Raw genomic sequence first — 18,903 nt, 5'->3', positions numbered from 1 at the left:
AGCATATATTATATCCTTTGTTTTCCCCCCTTTTAAAAAAATAAATAAATCACAATTTAAGAGAGAATCTGACAAATGTCCAAGAAGATTTGCCAGATTTTTCAAAGCAGCCTACCTAGCATGTTATCAAATAGAGTTTACTTGGTGAGTGTATTGGAAATGTACGTTCTTCGTGACCATACAATTTGCCATATAGAAAATTATCTTAGGAGATCTTTGGAGGGTGGGGGGCAAAGTGCACACTGTCTCATCAAATGTCTGATAGTTGAGCCAAAGGGCTAAAATTGTGTCATGAATATTGAAGTTTTGACAGTCTGAGGGTAGGTCTATACTTACCTCCAGGTCCAGCGGTAAGCAATCGATCTTCTGGGATTGATTTATCGTGTCTTGTCTAGACACAATCAATCGATCTTCTGGGATCGATCCCGGAAGTGCTCGCCGTCGACGCCGGTACTTATGCTCGTCGAGAGGAGTACGCGGTGTCGACGGGGGAGCCTGCCTGCCGCATCTGGACCCGTGGTAAGTTCGAACTAAGGTACTTCAACTTCAGCTACATTATTCACGTAGCTGAAGTTGCGTATCTTAGTTCGAAGTGGGGGGTTAGTGTGGACCAGGCCTAAGGGTGGATATCTGAAATCTTATGGAGGATTCATGTTTAATATTTGTGGATTTTCTTCTGCTTCCTAATTTGAAAATTCAGACTGTATTTCAATAATTTTCCTTTGTAAGGATGGGGACTAATTGCTCAAGTTTTCCTTTTTTTTCTAGGAAGAGTGGTTGACATGTCAGAGAAACTGGCTTTACTTAGAAAGTATTTTTAGTGCTCCTGATATACAGAGGCAGCTACCTGGAGAGGCAAAGATGTTCTTACAGGTGGATAAGTCCTGGAAGGAAATAATGAGAAAAGTTAATCGTCTGCCAAATGCTCTTCGTGCTGCTACTCAGCCTGGTATAAAATAATGGTGTATTATCCCAATCAATGTATAAGCCATTGTAGGTGATGTTAATCCTTATTCCGCACTTGCTAGCCTAACACTTATGTCTGTTAGTAGGATGAAAAATACCTGTACTGCTCCACCCCAAGGCCACTCCCCCTGCAGCGTAAAGGAATAAGACTATTGTGTCCTGTTTACTATGTACTGCATTTAATTGCAATATGTTGTCAATCAACTTTGTTTAATATATATTCAAAATGTAACTTGCTATAGCTCATTTGCTCTCTTTATGCATTCTCTCCCTACTTTCACTCTGCTTTCTCTTCTCTTCCCACTCATAATATATATCTTCCATTATTGTTTTCAGTATCCTGTCTCCTTTTTACTTTCTCTCCTTGCAACCGTTCTCTATATTATGTTCTCTACCTATTCCCCTATATTTTGTGTCTTTCTATCAATCAGTTTCCCTCACTGTCATCAAGTGACCTTTCCACCTCCCAACCACACCCTGATGGCTTCAAGAAAGCTCTGTACACAGCCCATTGCCTCAGTTTCCCCTTTCAGAGGGCTCCTTAAATAAACTCCATACAGGCTTTTTTGTCCAATAATGCTCCTGCATCCAAGGGCATGGCTACACTTGCAGATGTAGAGCACTTTGAGTTAAACCAGCCTTCAGAGAGCGAAAATTGTCCATGCATGCAGACCTAACCCTCCTCGCCCCAAGAGCCTGCACCGAATAACTTCCTTCCCAAAATAAAAGCCGCTTAGTGGGCACATCCTCTGGTGTTTGTCCTTCCCCAAGCACCGGCCACCGCAACTGGCTACCTTCCTCCTGGCTTGAGAACAGCTCCTGGCTGCATGCATCTAGAGATGCTGGGGTGTCTCCCTCCTCCTCAGCACTCTCACTCCCGCTTTCCTCCTCCTCCTCCTGGGCTTGTTGAACTGGGCTCTGAAGTGTCCATGGTGGTACTCGGAGTGGAGGTGGGGTCACCCCCCAGTATTGCGTCCAGCTCTTTGTAGAAACGGCAGGTCGTGGGGGCAGCACTGGAGTGCCTGTTTGCCTCGCAGGCTTTGCGGTAGGCATTCCGCAGCTCCTTCACTTTAACCCTGCACTGCAGTGCACCCCTTTCCATCATGTCCCTTGATATCTGCCTGAAGGTATCGTAATTCCTACGGCTGGAGCGCAGCTGGGACTGGACAGCTTCCTCGCCCCAAACACTGATGAGGTCCAGCACCTCGCCATTGCTCCATTCTGGGGATCACCAGGCGCGTGGAGGAATGGTCACCTGGAAAGATGCCCTGAGAGCACTCCACGCCTGGCTGAGCAAACAGGAAGGGGATTTTCAAAATTCCCAGAGAATTTAAAGGGCAGATCTGACAGTTGGTCACCAGAGGGCAGGGCAGTAGAGTTCAAAGTGATGACCAGAGTGGCTAGAACAGGCATTGTGGGACACTTCTGGCAGCCGATCAGAGCGCATTAATAGACCAGGGCGTTCACACTGGTGCCACGGTGCTCCAGCGGGGGCGCATCAAACGTTATGCTTCTCGCCGAGGTGGATTACCAGGAACGCTGTAGCCGCGGAGTCAGAGCGCTCTACGTGCCTTGCCAGTGTGGACGTGTCGTGAGTTAGAGCGCACAGGGCTGCTTTAATGCGCTCTAACTTGCAAGTGTAGCCATGCCCCATGTCTAGTTTATTGATATAAAGCAGAAAGCAAAAAATCAGTCTGGAGGCTTCTCTCGTCCCCCAAGTCTTTTCTTTGCAGCTCTTCTCTGCTTTGGCAAGCCACTTTCAATCGTACCTGGCTGGAGTCTTTTCTTACTCTTGTAGAGTCTCTCTTTCCATCCAGTACTACCCTCCTTGTTTTATCCACAAAACAGTTCAATTCCATGCATTTAACCAATTATCAGGGTCCTCCCAGGCCTTTCGTGCCTGTAGTCTCAGGCATGATCAACACTAGACAATTAAATTGGCTTAACTACGTTGCTCAGGGGTGTGAAAAATCCACACCCATCAGCGGTGTAGTTAAGCCGACCTAACCCCCGGTGTAGATAGCACTGTCCTCTGTCAATCTAGCTACTACTTCTCGGGGAGGTGGATTGCCTACACCCATTGGCATAGGTAGTGTCTACACTGAAGCATTACAGCAGCGCAGCTGCAGCGGTCCAGCTGTGCCACTGTAGCATTTTAAGTGTAAACACACTGTGAGTCTCAAGTCTTTCTGTTGGAGCCCAGTGACTCCCAGCAGCCTCTGATCTCCCTGAGCATCCTCCACTCAGCTTCCTGTTGCGCTTTATAGCGGAACCAGGCGATCCTTGTCGCAAGCCACCCCGTTACATTCATCTTTCCATCTCTCCCCTACTTCACTAACCTGACTTGTAAAGTCTTCCTTAAGGGCTTGATCCTGCAAATGCACACAGGAGTGAAGTGCACAGTGGGAGAAATCATTACCATTCTGATTATGAACTATTTAAAACTCACTTTGAATGGTGTCAATGACTTCAGAAGGTGCAGGGCAATGGAAAATCAGACTCAAGGTTTTCCATGTTAAGCATTAAGATCCAGGTACTAAGTGGCACCGGACACTAACTCTTTCATTTGCCAGGGTAGGAGAGTTCATTTTGGATTACAGTAAAATTTGCAGCAGCCAAAACATTCCGCTTTCTGCTGCTGCATTCCTGCAGAATCCACTTTTGTGTGTAGAATGTTAGGACCTTTTTACTGGTTTTTAGACTTCTTTGGTTGTTTGAATCACTTTCTGTCCATTGACATTTTTCATAGTCTACAGAATGTACAATATTTTAAGAAACAAAATGGACACCTGCTGGATTTTATGAAATATTTTCCTGCACAAGGCATCCAAGCCACAGGCAGGGGATCTCTCGTATTCACCACTGAGTACTGCTCGATCTTGACTTTTTCCAGGGTGGCACAGAAGGATAGGGGGGGCAAGGCGCACTGGAGCCATAAAATGGCGCACGTCCCTGTGCCTGGGCAGCTCATAGCCACTATTACAGCCCAGTGGTTGGAGTAGCGGCCAAGGAGCAGCTGGGGGCTGTCAAGTGCCCTGACTGTGTTGTGAAGGATGAGTTCTTTCACCTATAACCCTGGGGCGGGATCCTCTGTTTGTTTACTCAGGCTTCAGGTGAGGGATAGGAGTTTTGCCCATGTAGCAGTAAATTGAAATGAGTTCAGTGGGTGAAGCAGTAATTGAATATGTGCCCCGGTTTCATAGGTGAATTCTTTGCAAGCCCTAAAATGTGCATTGAAATTATTAACACGTAACAACATTTAGTTTTATCTGGTGACAGGGTTTCAGACATAGCTTATAAAAAGCAGAGTTTTTCCTTGCACTTTTAATCACAATATTTCTCTTTTGTTTTTTTATTCTCACTACAATGTTTTCTCAAGTAATCTTTTTTCTCTTCATAGGCCTCTTAGAGACTTTTCAGAATAACAATGGGCTACTTGATCAAATTCAAAAATGCCTAGAGGCTTATTTGGAGTCCAAGCGAGTTATCTTTCCCAGGTTAGTAAAAGTCATTGCAAACAATCCGTGCAATCTGATGATTGACATCAATAGAAGGCATATATTTGATTTAATGTTATATTGTCTGCTACTAATACAAATGGCAAGAATCTTTAGTTATACTATAAAATTCTTCCAAATTGTACTATTTTTAGCTAAGAATGATTTTTTTTTTTTTTTTTAATTTTTGTGTCAAATATTTTGCATCTAAAGTTCTTTTGTTTATCAAACAGGTTTTACTTTTTATCAAACGATGAACTCCTGGAAATCTTGGCCCAGACTCGCAATCCTCAAGCAGTTCAGCCTCATTTAAGAAAATGCTTTGATTCAATTTCTAAACTAGAGTTTGCCATGATGGCTCCATCTGAAGGAGAAGAAAAGGTTTTTACTAATGATATTTTAGCAATGTTGTCACCCGAGGGAGAGAGGGTAAGTAAATATTTTGATTACTCTTTTAATCTGTTTCCAGTAAATATATATTTTCCATATATACAGTACGTGAAAAGAAAAAGTTAGAAACACAACTGTTATATATGAATAAAATACAGAATAGGCCAGATCCATCACTGCATTACTCCAGGTTTATAAGGCTAGAGCTCCTTAGATTTCAGTGGCATTACACTGGCATAAAAATGATAGAATCACAGGACTGGAAGGGACCTCGAGAGCTCATCTAGTCCCGTCTCCTGCACTCATGGCAGGACTAAGTATTATCTAGACCATCCCTGACAGGGGTTTGTCTAACCTGCTCCTAAAAATCTCCAGTGATGGAGATTTCACAACCTCCCTAGGCAACTCATTCCAGTGCTTAACCATCCTGACAGTTAGGAAGTTTTTCCTAATGTCCAACCTAAACCTCCCTTGCTGCAATTTAAGCCCATTGCTTCTTGTCCTATGGAGTAGTACACTGGTGAATCAGGCTTAGTATTTTTTTGCTGTGCCATCAATGATCCTAGAAAACACCTACAGTATCAAGGTATGAGCATATAAACTCAGAGGAAATAGTACCTCCATGGTTAACACAGCTTTTGATTGTAGGTTGGCTTAGGGAAAGGACTTAAGGCCAGAGGAAATGTAGAAGACTGGCTTAGTAAAGTAGAAGAAGCCATGTTCTCTTCTCTTAGACGCCTGACTAAAGCTGCTATTGCTGATTATCAAACCAGAGTGAGAATGGAATGGGTTGTTGCTGGACACCCATCTCAGGTAAGCCACACTAATTTTTGTGTGATCTTTCTTGCCTACTGTGATAGAATACACCCCTGTGTTCACACTTGAAGACATATAACTTGCTGATCAGTAATAGCATGGTAAAATGTGTCTGGCAGCTTTATGCCTAAAGTTATAAGTTTCCCTGTATGACATTAAAAACCCATGTTCAGAGTCACGTAGCACCAAACTCGTCAAACATACCTGTCTTGAAAAAGGAGAATATGCTTGTCTTAATTTGGGTTTAAGCAATAAACAGAGTCATCAAGGGAGAAAATAAGGAAAGCGCGCACAGGTGAAAAAGCCATGCAGGGAACATCCTTCCTCTAGCAGACTGCCTGTCCCTTGGTTCTCACTGGAAATGATTTTCAAAGAGGGACTAAAAAACTATAAAAAGGAGGGGCAAACACCCCCAAGACACCCTTTTCTGTCTCCCTGCCCATCTCATTCTCTGCACCTGAGAAGACAAAGAAAACAGCCATTGGACTCTGTGGGAGGGGTCCTGACTCCATGAGTTTTGTCAGTATTGCTACTAGAAGCATGTGGTGAGATTGTCTGAATCTAATATAGTTCGTTAAATTAGGCACTAGAAAGTGTTTTATCTTTATTTTCTTGTAACCATTTTTTATTTTTATGCCTCTTTATTTCTACTTACTTAAAATCTCTTTGTAGTTAATAAACTTGTTTTATTATTTTGTCTAATCCAGTGTGTTTAAGTTAAAGTGTCTGCGCAACTCTAAAGTAATAAGCAGCTGTGTATTTCTTCCCTTAAAGGAATAATGGACTTAATATATTTGGAGTGTCCTTGGGGAAAATCCAGGACTGGGAGCATGTTGGGGTCACCCTGCAGTATAAAAGCCAGAGCATAACCCTAGTTGCACACAGACACTCAGGGTGTGGCTTACATGCTGGACGGTTGTTTGTGGGAGCTACTTCAGCAAGGCATTGTAAGGCACCCAAGGTTACAGGGCAGGGATGGCACAGCCCTCCATTGGTCTGCATAGCACCCTGGTATGTCATACCTATCCACTTACTTTGGCCTTGATCCTGGAAACATCTAAACATATGCTTAGTTTTAAGCCCATGAGTTGTCCAATTTAAGCCCATGCATGCTTGCAGGATCACGGCCTTGCTTATTTATGTGACCCCATCATTATTGTATCTGAGTTCCTACTCTGCCAACTTCTCTAAGACGTATCGATGGTATTTTTATGTTTCCTTTCTACAGGTTGTCCTGACTGTTTCCCAGCTCATGTGGTGCCGTGATCTGACTCAGTGCTTAGAAGGAGAAGATCATGATCACTTACAAGCTTTAAGTGACTTTGAAAAAATAAATGTTGATGTGAGTTTGTACGTGGGATTTTGGCATCAAATGAATTTAACGTTTTGTTTGCCATGCTTGAAAATTTGTTTTGAATTAATTTTTAAAAAGAAAGTAAAATTCTGCTAAGTGGCTAAGCCTGTGTATCCAGTCCCGTTGTGAACCAGCTGATGTTCACGTGCCTGAGCCACCTTAGGGCATACTCCATCAGGGGAATAGTCGTCTTAAGGACAAGTATAGAGATTGTGGCTTCAGCTGAAATCGGTAGGGCTTGCTGCATGGAATTTTGTTCATATGTTCACAAGTCACTGTTTGCTCAACATGACATCAAGAGCAGATGCTGGTTTTAGAAATGCTGTGCTGCAGTCACTGTTAAACTTGCCAGGTTCCTCAGGCCACTATCGCGGGGAGGTCAGTACTAACTAGCATCCTGCAATAGAGCTTCACAGAAGCAAGATCATGAAGGAAAATCTTGCAAACAGTAACTTGTTCTCCAACTGCATTGCCTCCATCAAGCCTCACTGACCCTTCATCCTTAACTCTGCTTTGGAGCCCATCTCCAAACAAGGCTTCTGGAGGCAGAAGAACTGAGGGATGGCTTGAGGGGCTGGGTATTTATACCCTGCTTCTATGGAATGATGGCTTTGAGGGAATTGTGAGTGCTCATCTCTGCCAACGTTGCTCAAAGTGGTCTTTTGGCCGTGTGACTGCGGCTCAGAATCTGATTCTGGTGAGCTATGCATAGGGCTTTTTCTGTGAGGGTTAGCCAGAGTGGGTAGAGGTTTCAGTGTGTAGTGGTCAAATGCTAAGTGCCAATACTTTCAAGTTGGTGTTTGATAATATTTGGCTCCCCAATGGAGCTGATATTTGGGAAATACAGTAGTCAGCTTCCATGTCACCAGGCTGTTTGATTTTCTGTAATCTCTTAAATGATTTTATATACTTCAGTTGGTTTAGAGCTGCTAAGTTTATATATATATATTTTCTTATCTGTGTTGAGAACCGTTTGAAAGCAGTCAAAAATGGGAAGAAATGAATGCAAGCTTTATTTTAATGACCCTCAGATGTAAAACAACTATATTCTAAATAACCACAATATCTCCAGAAATGTGCAATTTTATTTCTTAAACTTTCACAGCTTAGTTAGAGATGTATCCTGGAGCTGTGCTAATTTGTACCTGCTGAAGACCTGACCACCTATTTTAAAGTTCTGATATTTTCAGTGCAGTGAGAAAATACTTTAACACTTTATTTATTCATTTATAGAGGTTAAATGCACTGGCTGGATTAGTCCGTGGTATTCTTCCAAAATTACACAGAAATATTATAACAGCGTTGATAACTATTGATGTACATGCAAGAGATATCGTCAGTGAACTTGTGGCAGAAAAGGTAAAGCAACTGTTTATGTCAAAATAACGGATATTTTTGTACAAAATGCTAACTGCTTTGAATCACATTATTCAAAAATGCATTGTGTATTATCTCTGTAGGTGGACACTGTTGACAATTTTGAATGGCAAAGACAACTACGTTATTACTGGGATCTTGATCTGGATAACTGTGTTGCTAGGATGGCTTTATCCCAGTATACTTATGGCTATGAATACCTAGGAGCATGTCCAAGATTGGTGATAACCCCACTGACTGTATGTATTTACTTATACTCTTTATCATTATTTAGATAGAGGTTTGTTGCGTTAGAAGTATTAGTAGTGAATAACCCGTAGATAGGTACTTGGTATTTAGAAATCTTTTAGTATGGGATTGACGTGTAGCACTGTACAAAACAGGGGCTTATACTCCTTCATAGTGTTACCTTTTTGCAGCAAAATAAAACTAAAGTGCCCTGGAAGATAACAGCCTGTTACTATTACCAGTTACACCTTTGGTGAAAGGACTCAAGATGTTCATCTATACCTATGCAGAGATGTCTAATTCAGCCAATATTCAACACATCTGGGCATTTTCTATTACATGGAAAATTCAGGAATATTTGTGGACAGGCTTTGTACTGAGTTTTTGGCTGCAGTGAACCATCCAAATTGGCATATTGGAAAATCAGGCTCGTGTGCAATAAGGAATGTAATAACATTGGGCAATGGGGGGTTTACCAGAATGAGGACTTCAGAATTTAGCCCACTGTATGCTAATATACTGAGCTACACTTTTTAATGGTGTATTTTGGACAGTTTGTGCTGATTTAAATACATTAGAGCAGAGCTTCAGCTGGTGCAAATTGTCACAGCTCCATGGGGAGCTCCAAGTAAGGATCTGCTCCATACTATTTGCTATCACCTTATACGTAGAGTATTTGTAAATATGTCAGCAGGCTTATGAAGTGTTTAAAACAAATCAGAAAAAGTGAAAAGTAGCATAAGCTTTGGCAAATACCTACTCTTCCATATGTAACAATACCGTATGAATCTCATCAGGATCGCTGCTACCTTTGCCTTATGGGAGCTTTGCAGCTTGACCTAGGTGGAGCTCCTGCTGGACCTGCTGGAACTGGTAAAACAGAGACTACTAAAGACCTTGCCAAAGCACTTGCCATCCAGTGTGTTGTGTTTAACTGCTCTGATGGTTTGGATTACAAGGTATGAGAAGTAAATGTATTAATATGAGCAATCTCAATGCAGTCAGTGGGATTGCACAGACAAAACTCAATGCTCCATTTGTCCCTGTGAAGTTACTTGTCTACAGTCACATGGAAATGAACGGTAGAGCTGAGAGTAGAATCCAGGGCTCTTGGGTTTGTAGTCATGTATCTTAACCACAAAGCCAATCTTCCTTTTGTTTAGCTCTACTACAGTATAAATAGGATGAATGTGCCCAGCCTTTATAGAATCTCTCCATAGAAATGGCGCTGTAATTTTGCCCTACCACAGAATTAGCTCTTTGCACTATGACAAAGGAGAGGGGAGGGTGATGAAAAGAAAAAAAAAAGAAATTGCAGACATGTTAAAATTAACAAAAAAATCTTAATTATCATTAGGAAAGAGTGAGGCAGTCCGGGAAGTTTTTAAGAAATTAGAGCTATATAGATAAATATAAAATAGGTTCCCCTTCTCCATCAGGAAGAAAAGCATTGGCCGCAAGCATTTTGGATGTTTAAAAAGGCAGGTTTGGGGAAGATGTGTCCATAATAACAAGTTTCCCTATCCTTTTGAACTGCATTTAAAAATCTTATCTTGGGCTAGATTCTCTGTTTTGCCAAGATGCGTTCAGTTTGTAGGGGCTGGTGGTATCAAACTGCCCCAGCCCTGGTCCTGACATAAACCTGTTCTAACATGACAGCTGCCTATGGTTCCCTAAGGGACCATTCACTAGCTGACACTTGCCATAGGGTGTCCACTCCATCCCCTCCCGACCCGTTTGCCTTATCACACCCACTGCCTCCCTTCACCAGCCCCCTGTGCCAGGTTGACTAGGCTGGTGTAGGAGCTGGCTCCACCAGCTTGACACCACTGTGGAATGCCTTTTTGCCTGGGAAATGCTCAGCAGTGGCCAGATCATGTTCCCTTGTACCAACTGAGCAGTGTAAAGGGAAATCTGGGCACTTTTACTGAGAATTTTGTATGTCAGCATTTAACTTCTCAATTCTGAGCTGATTGGATCGTACTAATTTTATAAGAAAACAGTGTAGAATAGAGTTCAGGGAAGGTTTTGGATTTCACAAATCATGTGACATCTTTTTAGAGAACATGGACTTTTTTCATACTATTAATTGTAATAAAGATATTTTTCTAAGAAAGCGTTTTAATATACAGCATGTGGCAATAAAATAAATTTTAAGAGATTCTATTTTTTCCCCCATGGGTGTATAATTCTCCTGTGGTCAGATCTGGTGCAGATACTCTCTGATGTCAGTTTCCCCTTGACATTTATTTCTACTTCCAAGGCCCATTTTTCTTTTTCTTTTCTATTTAAAGGATTGAGAACCTCTGTTTTAGGGCCTCTTTTCTCTCTCTTTCTCTCTCTCTCTGCTCCTTAATTGTCTTTATTTTTTTTTAGTTTGAAATTAGCCCACAAGATGAAAGTATCTTGAAGTGCTTTACAGCATAAAGCTGATAGAAGCAAGTATGCATAAAAATATGGCTTACAAGTTGATTGGAATCATTCTGGGGTTTTTACTATAAACATTCTATTCTGCGCCTTGTGCGTATGCAGCTTTAATTACAGAATAACATGCTGTTTATTCCCAGGACCCCTGCCTCATTCAGTGGTCTGGATGCATGTTCCAGTCTGGATGGGGGGGCCCTACAGTGCTGTATAAATAAGCCAGTTTTTCTTTCTTCCACAAAGTGACATTTCTTCTTCCTCTCCATTTCTCTCAAACTGGACTAACTAGCTTCATAGCTTTTGAAGAACTTGAGACATGTCAGTGCAGTGTTAAGCTATGACTGTGCTATGATTTCAGATGATGGGACGATTCTTCAGTGGTTTGGCCCAGTCTGGAGCATGGTGCTGCTTTGATGAATTTAACCGAATTGATATTGAAGTTCTGTCTGTGATTGCTCAGCAGCTGATTACTATTAGGAATGCTAAAGCTGCAAAGGTAATATCTTTTTTTATTAGATATTAAAACACACGTAGTGTTTGATGTACATTTTTAATGAATGTCATGCTTGTGAAGAGATCTAGACTGACAACACTGAGATCTTAGATCCAGGGCCGGCTCCAGGCACCAAGCACCCAAGCTGGTGCTTGGGGCGGCACCTGGAGGGGGGCGGCGCGGCGCTCTGGCCGCCGGGGGGAGAGCCGAGCCGAGCCCCAGCCGGGGCTCGCCGCCCTCTCGCCGCCCTGCCCCCGGCGCTCTGGCCGCCGGGGGGGAGACCGGAGGCGCCGCCGGGGCTCGCCGCCCTCCCCCAGGGGCTCCAGCCGCCCCCCCCGGCAAAAAAGCCAGAGCCGGCCCTGCTTAGATCCTTTATTTAAGCACAGTAGAGGTACAGCACGGACTGCAGCAATCCAAGCTTCTCCAAAAATGTGCCATAACCCTGACCTAGTGAGGTCACTTGTAAGGGCTCGAGGGTAGTTGAGTCTCTATTCTCCACATCCATTCAGTCCTTATCCTTTATTATGAGATTTCCAGCAAGGGTGCTAAACAATGACAACTATGGATGGGCCTGATCCAGCAAAGACTTGCTACTGTGCATGTGACGGGTTGGATCACAGAAACCCCCTTTGGGACTACCTCTGAGTCTGTTTTCTCTGCCAGGTTAGGACTTCAGTGCCCTGCCTAGATTGAGCCAGACACACTTGCCTGCTACAAACCCAGACCCAGGTCTGAACCACGTCCCCCAACAGCTGCAGGCTTAACTGAAAACAGCTTAAGAAGTGTTCCTGTCTCCAACACCCAGATGCCCAGCTCCCAATGGGGTCCAAACCTCAAATAAATCCGTTTTACCCTGTATAAAGCTTATACAGGGTAAACTCATAAATTGTTCACCCTCTATAACACTGATAGAGAGCTATGCACAGCTGTTTGCCCCCCCAGGTATTAATGCATACTCTGGGTTAATTAATAAGTAAAAAGTGTTTTTATTAAATACAAAAAGTAGGATTTAAGTGGTTCCAAGTAATAACAGACAGAACAAAGTGAATTACCAAGCAAAATAAAATAAAACATGCAAGTCTAAACCTAATAGAGTAAGAAAACATAATACAGATAAAATCTCACCCTCAGATGTTTCAATAAGCTTCTATCAAAGTCTGGACGCCTTCCTAGTCTGGGCACAATCCTTTCCCCTGGTACAGCCCTTGTTCCAGCACAGGTGGTAGCCACGGGATTTCTCATGATTGCAGCCCCTTTTGTTCTGTTCCACCCCCTTATATAGCTTTGCACAAGGCGGGAATCCTTTTTCCCTCTCTGGGTTCCCACCCCTCCTTCTAAATGAAAAAGCACCAGGTTAAAGATGGATTCCAGTTCAGGTGACATGATCACATGTCACTGTAAGACTTCATTACACACTTGCCAGCACAAAGGTATACAGGAAGACTTACAAGTAAAACAGAGCCATCTACAGTCAATTGTCCTGGTTGATGGGAGCCATCAAGATTCCAAACGACCATTAATGGCCCACACTTTGCATAATTACAATAGGCCCTCAGAGTTATAGTTCATATTTCTAGTTTCAGATACAAAAATGATACATACATACAAATAGGATGACCATACTCAGTAGATTATAAGCTTTGTAATGATACCTTACAAGAGACCTTTTGCATGAAGCATATTCCAGTTACATTATATTCGCACTCATTAACATATTTTCATACAATCATATAGAGTGCAACGTCACAGTGCATATCTTTATTCTTGAACGTAGTCCCATTGAAGTCAGTGGGATTACATGCTGGAGAAAAGGTACTCAATAGTCACTGTTTGTAGAATTGGGTCGGTGATGACATGTTTCATGATGTTGAATTAAAATCACCAACTCATATGACAAGAGGAGTGGTCCTCCATTATTAATTTGAACATTTTATTTAATGTTCAGATATTAAACTTTTAGATTCTTCAGATTCTTATTTTTCAGGAAAATGTAGTTAAATCTTTATTTTTTAGTGTTTAATAAAGTGGATTATTGTTCAAAAGCTTTTCCCAGCACAACTCTGTGGATGTTAATTAATTCTGACCTGTAACACTTATGCTATTTTCACTTAATTTCAGTGCCCACTAGAGACCATCAAATTAATTTCAGTTGAATTCTGTAAAACAAATCCATCTAATTTCTTGCCTAATTTAGCATTTGTCAGTACTTTTCTTTCATGCACACTTTCTTAGTCACAGAATATTAAACATCCTTGCCTTCTGCCATTTTTAAGCTCCTCTCTAAAGAGTCTGATAAATTATTACTTACTTTTAATTCCATTCCTGAACATTCCAGTCTGTGGTCCCTCTGTGTGTCATCATACCAAATGTACACAGCAACTCAGATAATGCCCGGCTCCATTCTGAATTATGTAAAAGTATTAGGGGAGTTGGATTTATTCACAGTAGAAAAGAGTAGATCTTGAGGTGACCTTCCGTAAATGGAGATTTCGAAATTCCAGAAGAAATTAATAAAATTGGGAGAGAGAAATTGTTCACACTGGTGATGGATTCCAAAACTAGGAGTCTGCCTACACATTTGGAAACTTAGTCACAACTGTTGTTGAAAGATATAATTGCCAGTAACATATCTTACGTATCTACAGGGCTAAATCTTCTGGCTCAAACGAGAGCTGTGCACCCAGCATGATTTTATGTGTGGGGTGGGGCAGAGCATAGAGACCACAGCTTCACAGTGGCCCCCACAGCAGGCCTGCAGAGGAGAGAGAGTATGGGGAAGAGGCATGGGGAGGGCTGTGGGTTTTCATCTACCTGAATCCATTGTTGTGACCCACTGTGTAGGGGCTGCATAGCAGACCATGGATGGTATTGCAACCCTGAAGCTGAAATCATGGATGTGAGGGGTCTTTGTGGCTGTCCTCACTGTTTAACTTCCCTACCTAGAGTTAAGGCAAAGGCCAGGTAAATGGGCTGTAGGTTTGGCCCATCGGGCTTTTCATTTAGGGAGATCACAAAGCACTTTCCTGTACATCTCCATAGATCCTGTCCTACACAGGAAACATCCAATGGCATTATAACTCCACTTTCCAGGAAGCAGGAACATAAAAATGATCCACCTCTGCCTCATCTCAAATCTCCTTTTTGAGGGATGGCTTTTGTCTTTTATTCTTATTCAGCCTTCCTCCACAGAGTGCAGATCTTCAGTTCCTAGGGTCAGGTTCGCTATGCACTGAAGACTTTCAGAACCTGATTTCGCAACAGGTGGTCCTGATTCAGATGGACAATCAGGTCCCCATATTCTAAAGCAACAAGCAGTGAGGCATCGTGCCCCCTATGTCTTGGAATTCTTAGTGGAGAAGGAGGGGGGCTCCATCTCACAAGATGTTCCTGCTCACCACTTACCTAGCAGCAGAGGACCAGGAATCTCACCAGACTGATCCAACCTCTTAAAAAACTCAGTGCCTCTGTCAGCGTTTTCAGTTGGTTAGATTAGTGTTAGAAATTTTAACTTTGTTTATTTTATGTATGGAAGCTGTTTCTTTTATTCATTTGTATTAGTTCCAACACCTCAGTGTGGGCTCATGGATCCTACGATGGATCCAGAGGGGAAGAGGTGAGGATTTAAGAGATGTGCCTCTTGCTCTGCTGAATTCCCCACTTCAGATGCCCATAGGAGGTGTCTGGCTTAGCTGGGGGAAGAACATGCTCCTTCATGGTACATGATCAGCAGCAACTTCACCCCAGGAGCTCTCAAGGAGCATCAGAGCCAGCTTCAAGCTTTTCTAGTTCAGGCGGCTCTGGGGCCAAACCCTCTGGTTCCATAACTGCTGGTTTGGTGAGAACTGAGTGGCCTGCATTGGTCATTAGCCCCTCAGGAAATAAAAAGCAGCCTCAGATCCCACTGAAGGTACCGTCCTTTGCGTCTGAACGGAAAACAAAACCTCCAATACTGAAGGATCCTAAACCAGCAAATCCTAATTCTAGACATGGTGGAACCTCAGAGGTGTCTTCCTCTGCTAGCAGAGCCAACTGTTATGGAAAAGCCCTGCTTTATAACCAGAAATGCCACAAAGCTGTCTGCTGTGCTCATCAGGATTTCATATTTATTTCTGTTTGTTTCACATTTAAAACCAGGTGTGAAGCCAGTAGTTTCATTTGGTTTTTCAAAAGCTCAGAAAGAAAAATGCATTAGCCAAGTGTATTCATACTCAGATATAAATGCAAACCACAATTCACTGTCTGTAATCTGTCTTTTAAAAAAAGCCCTAATTTTAAAAAAAGAATGTAATGTGTGATTTTATTTTTTGTAGAAATTTAGTATAAAGTATATTGACATTTCACTTTCTTTTAAACAGCTCTCTCGATTTATGTTTGAGGGACGTGAAATAAAGTTGGTTATGACCTGTGTGGCATTCATCACAATGAATCCTGGCTATGCTGGACGAACAGAGCTACCTGACAATCTAAAAGCTCTCTTCAGACCCTTTGCAATGATGGTTCCAAATTATGCCTTGATTGCTGAGGTACCTGTAAATATAGGGAATGTCATATGGCCTGTGTGATTATCTAGTCTGACATTCTGCAAACCAATGATCCCTTTTGTCCTTAATCTATTAATCTATAATATATACAATAAACATGTTGCAAGTGTTTATTTGAGGGCAATATTACCGTTTAATAGTAATGAACCACAATATTATCATGAGTGTCTATTCTCTATCTCCCTGGAGTCTTCTCAAATATGCCATTAATGAAGTTATGCTTGTGCATAGATCTCTTTGTAAACCATTTCCTGGAAAATTGGAGTTTCTTCATAAATACACTTAGTTAATCCCGCACAGCATTACTCTGTTTGGACATGAAATATATTATGTCTGATGTCACTCAGAAATACACCTCTACCCCGATATAACGCTGTCCTCGGGAGCCAAAAAATCTTACCGCGTTATAGGTGAAACCACGTTATATCGAACTTGCTTTGATCCGCCGGAGTGCGCAGCCCCACCCCCCTGGAGTGCCGCTTTACCACGTTACATCCGAATTCGTATTATATTGGGTCGCGTTATATCGGGATAGAGGTGTATAAGTCCATAATTTAAAATATTTGCTATACTTTATTACATACTTTTGATCCTTTAGGGCTAGACTGTGCAACCCTTCCCCGCACTGGTGAGTATTTACTCACACAAGTATTCCCATTAAAGTAAATGGATCTATTAGTAAATTCTCACCAATGCAAGGCTTGTAGATCTAGCCCTTAATATTTTCCCAAAGTAAATTGATTTAATGCTTTATTTCCTGTAGACAGAAGAAGATTGCATACCTGAGAGTGTTTGTAAAAAACTATAGTTAAAATAAATTAACGCAAAATATATTATCTCTGATACATATATTAATATGCATACATACAGTGCCAGTTGAAGACAATGTGAGAGCAGCACTGAGTCCCTAGAAATAAAAATTTCCAGTATTTAATAAAAACTGTAGCCATCTCTTGTTTACGTTAGGTGATTCTGTATTCTGAAGGATTTGAATCTAGTAAAATTCTTGCAAGGAAGATGACTCAAATGTACAAACTTTGTAGCGAGCAGCTTTCTCAACAAGATCATTATGACTTTGGAATGAGAGCAGTCAAATCTGTATTAGTCATGGCTGGGTAAGTATCCTCGTACTGTATGAGCTATAACATTAGTATGAATATAATTTTATATACTTAGAAATATTAACAGTTTTATGTTTTAAATCATGTTTGTGTTAAGAAATATTCCTTCTGTAATTACAACTATTGTAAATGAAATGTGGATGATCACTGCATGATTTTTACATAATACATTTATACAACTGAAGAATTGGGTTTGTTTAGTTTGGAAAAGAGAAGACTGAGAGGGGACATGATAGCAGTTTTCAGGTATTTAAAAGGGTGTCATAAGGAGGAGGGAGAAAACTTGTTCACCTTAGCCTCTAAGGATAGAACAAGAAGCAATGGGTTTAAACTGCAGCAAGGGAGGTCTAGGTTGGACATTAGGAAAAAGTTCCTAACTGTCAGGGTGGTTAAACACTGGAATAAATTGCCTAGGGAGGTTGTGGAATCTCCATCTCTGGAGATATTTAAGAGTAGGTTAGATAAATGTCTATCAGGGATGGTCTAGACAGTATTTGGTCCTGCCATGTGGGCAGGGGATTGGACTCGATGACCTCTCGAGGTCCCTTCCAGTCCTAGAATCTATGAATCTATGAGTAGTGTAATACGTGAAAATAGAAAAATTACCTGGTTATAGGGACAATGTAGCCTGGGAGCATAAGACAGTATATGTATTATTGCATACATTCTGACTATCTTCATCAGAAATATCTGAAAATGGCTTATTAAACATATGAATTTCAAAAGCTCTACACTTTTTCTACATTCTAAAAGGAAGACACATTTAGAGGTCCAAAAAAAACCCAAACCCCCAAACCAAACCCTATTAGTTACCTCCTGAAGATAAGTAACGAGCTTGCATGGAACTCGCTGTAGTCTTTCTGGATACACTTATTTCTGTTGGTGATGTGATTGGCTAACATTGTTTCCAGACTCCAGTATTACTGAATTCTGAGGAATAAATAATAGAAACATGGTGAGTAGTCAAAAGTTGGAGTTCAGATATAATAAGTGGATTTTTGAGTTAACACAAAATTTTATCTTGACAGTGTAAGTGAAATGTACTAGAATTCTTAGGGAGTCATTTTATGAGAGGTTATTTACACAAGTTCACCTACAGTACCCTTGAATAACAGTTGGTATAAAAAGAGATTGAGTGAAACTGAGACATCTTGTTTGCTTTTTATTAAAATTCAGGTCACTAAAAAGAGAGAACCCAGATCTGAATGAGGAAGTGGTATTAATAAGGGCTTTACGAGATTCTAACCTACCGAAATTTCTTGCAGATGATGCTCTTCTGTTCAGGTAATTTTCTATAATACTAGTTTGTTTTCTTCATCTAGTCATATCACATTTATGTTGCCATAGTGAAGGAGAAGACCCAACTTTCTAAGTGTAGTTTAATTTGTATTTTAGGTGGAGAGACTGTTGCACTTAATGTCTAACACAGTGGTTCTCAAGCTAGTTACTATTGTGTTATGTGGGCCACATCCACACAAGATACATCTACATCTACCAAAAAAAAAGGGCTTATTATTTGTTATAGGACAGCAATATGATTCAAATCAATACAGTACTTTTCATTTCAACACTGGCAAACGTCTACCAAGAGCATTTTTAATTAGCAAAATAAGTCAAAACATTAACTGTTAAAATGAATTAATTGATTGTAGGGGTGGCATGGGATGGTGTATTGCCACCCTGACTTCCACAATGC

The 18,903-nt window shown here is 41.4% G+C and overlaps 1 protein-coding gene across 1 annotated transcript in view; it reads left to right on the top strand.

Moving 5' to 3' along the window:
* Positions 1–18,903, top strand: part of LOC112110888 (dynein heavy chain 6, axonemal) — a 181,768-nt gene that overhangs the window by 38,411 nt on the left and 124,454 nt on the right. The window contains exons 20-31 of the mRNA XM_026663340.1: positions 769–949; positions 4,367–4,463; positions 4,697–4,892; positions 5,502–5,666; positions 6,898–7,011; positions 8,257–8,382; positions 8,484–8,639; positions 9,426–9,587; positions 11,411–11,548; positions 15,901–16,068; positions 17,053–17,201; positions 18,384–18,491. Coding sequence (XP_026519125.1) covers positions 769–949; positions 4,367–4,463; positions 4,697–4,892; positions 5,502–5,666; positions 6,898–7,011; positions 8,257–8,382; positions 8,484–8,639; positions 9,426–9,587; positions 11,411–11,548; positions 15,901–16,068; positions 17,053–17,201; positions 18,384–18,491 — 1,760 coding nt within the window. The remainder of the gene's footprint in view (positions 1–768; positions 950–4,366; positions 4,464–4,696; positions 4,893–5,501; positions 5,667–6,897; positions 7,012–8,256; positions 8,383–8,483; positions 8,640–9,425; positions 9,588–11,410; positions 11,549–15,900; positions 16,069–17,052; positions 17,202–18,383; positions 18,492–18,903) is intronic.

The sequence above is a fragment of the Terrapene carolina genome, unplaced genomic scaffold (genome assembly GCF_002925995.2).
Source record: "Terrapene carolina triunguis isolate 2854851 unplaced genomic scaffold, T_m_triunguis-2.0 Scaffold33356, whole genome shotgun sequence".
Lineage (NCBI taxonomy): Eukaryota > Metazoa > Chordata > Testudines > Emydidae > Terrapene > Terrapene triunguis.
Note: the sequence above shows the minus strand (reverse complement) of the source record. Positions and strands in the feature narration are given on the sequence as shown.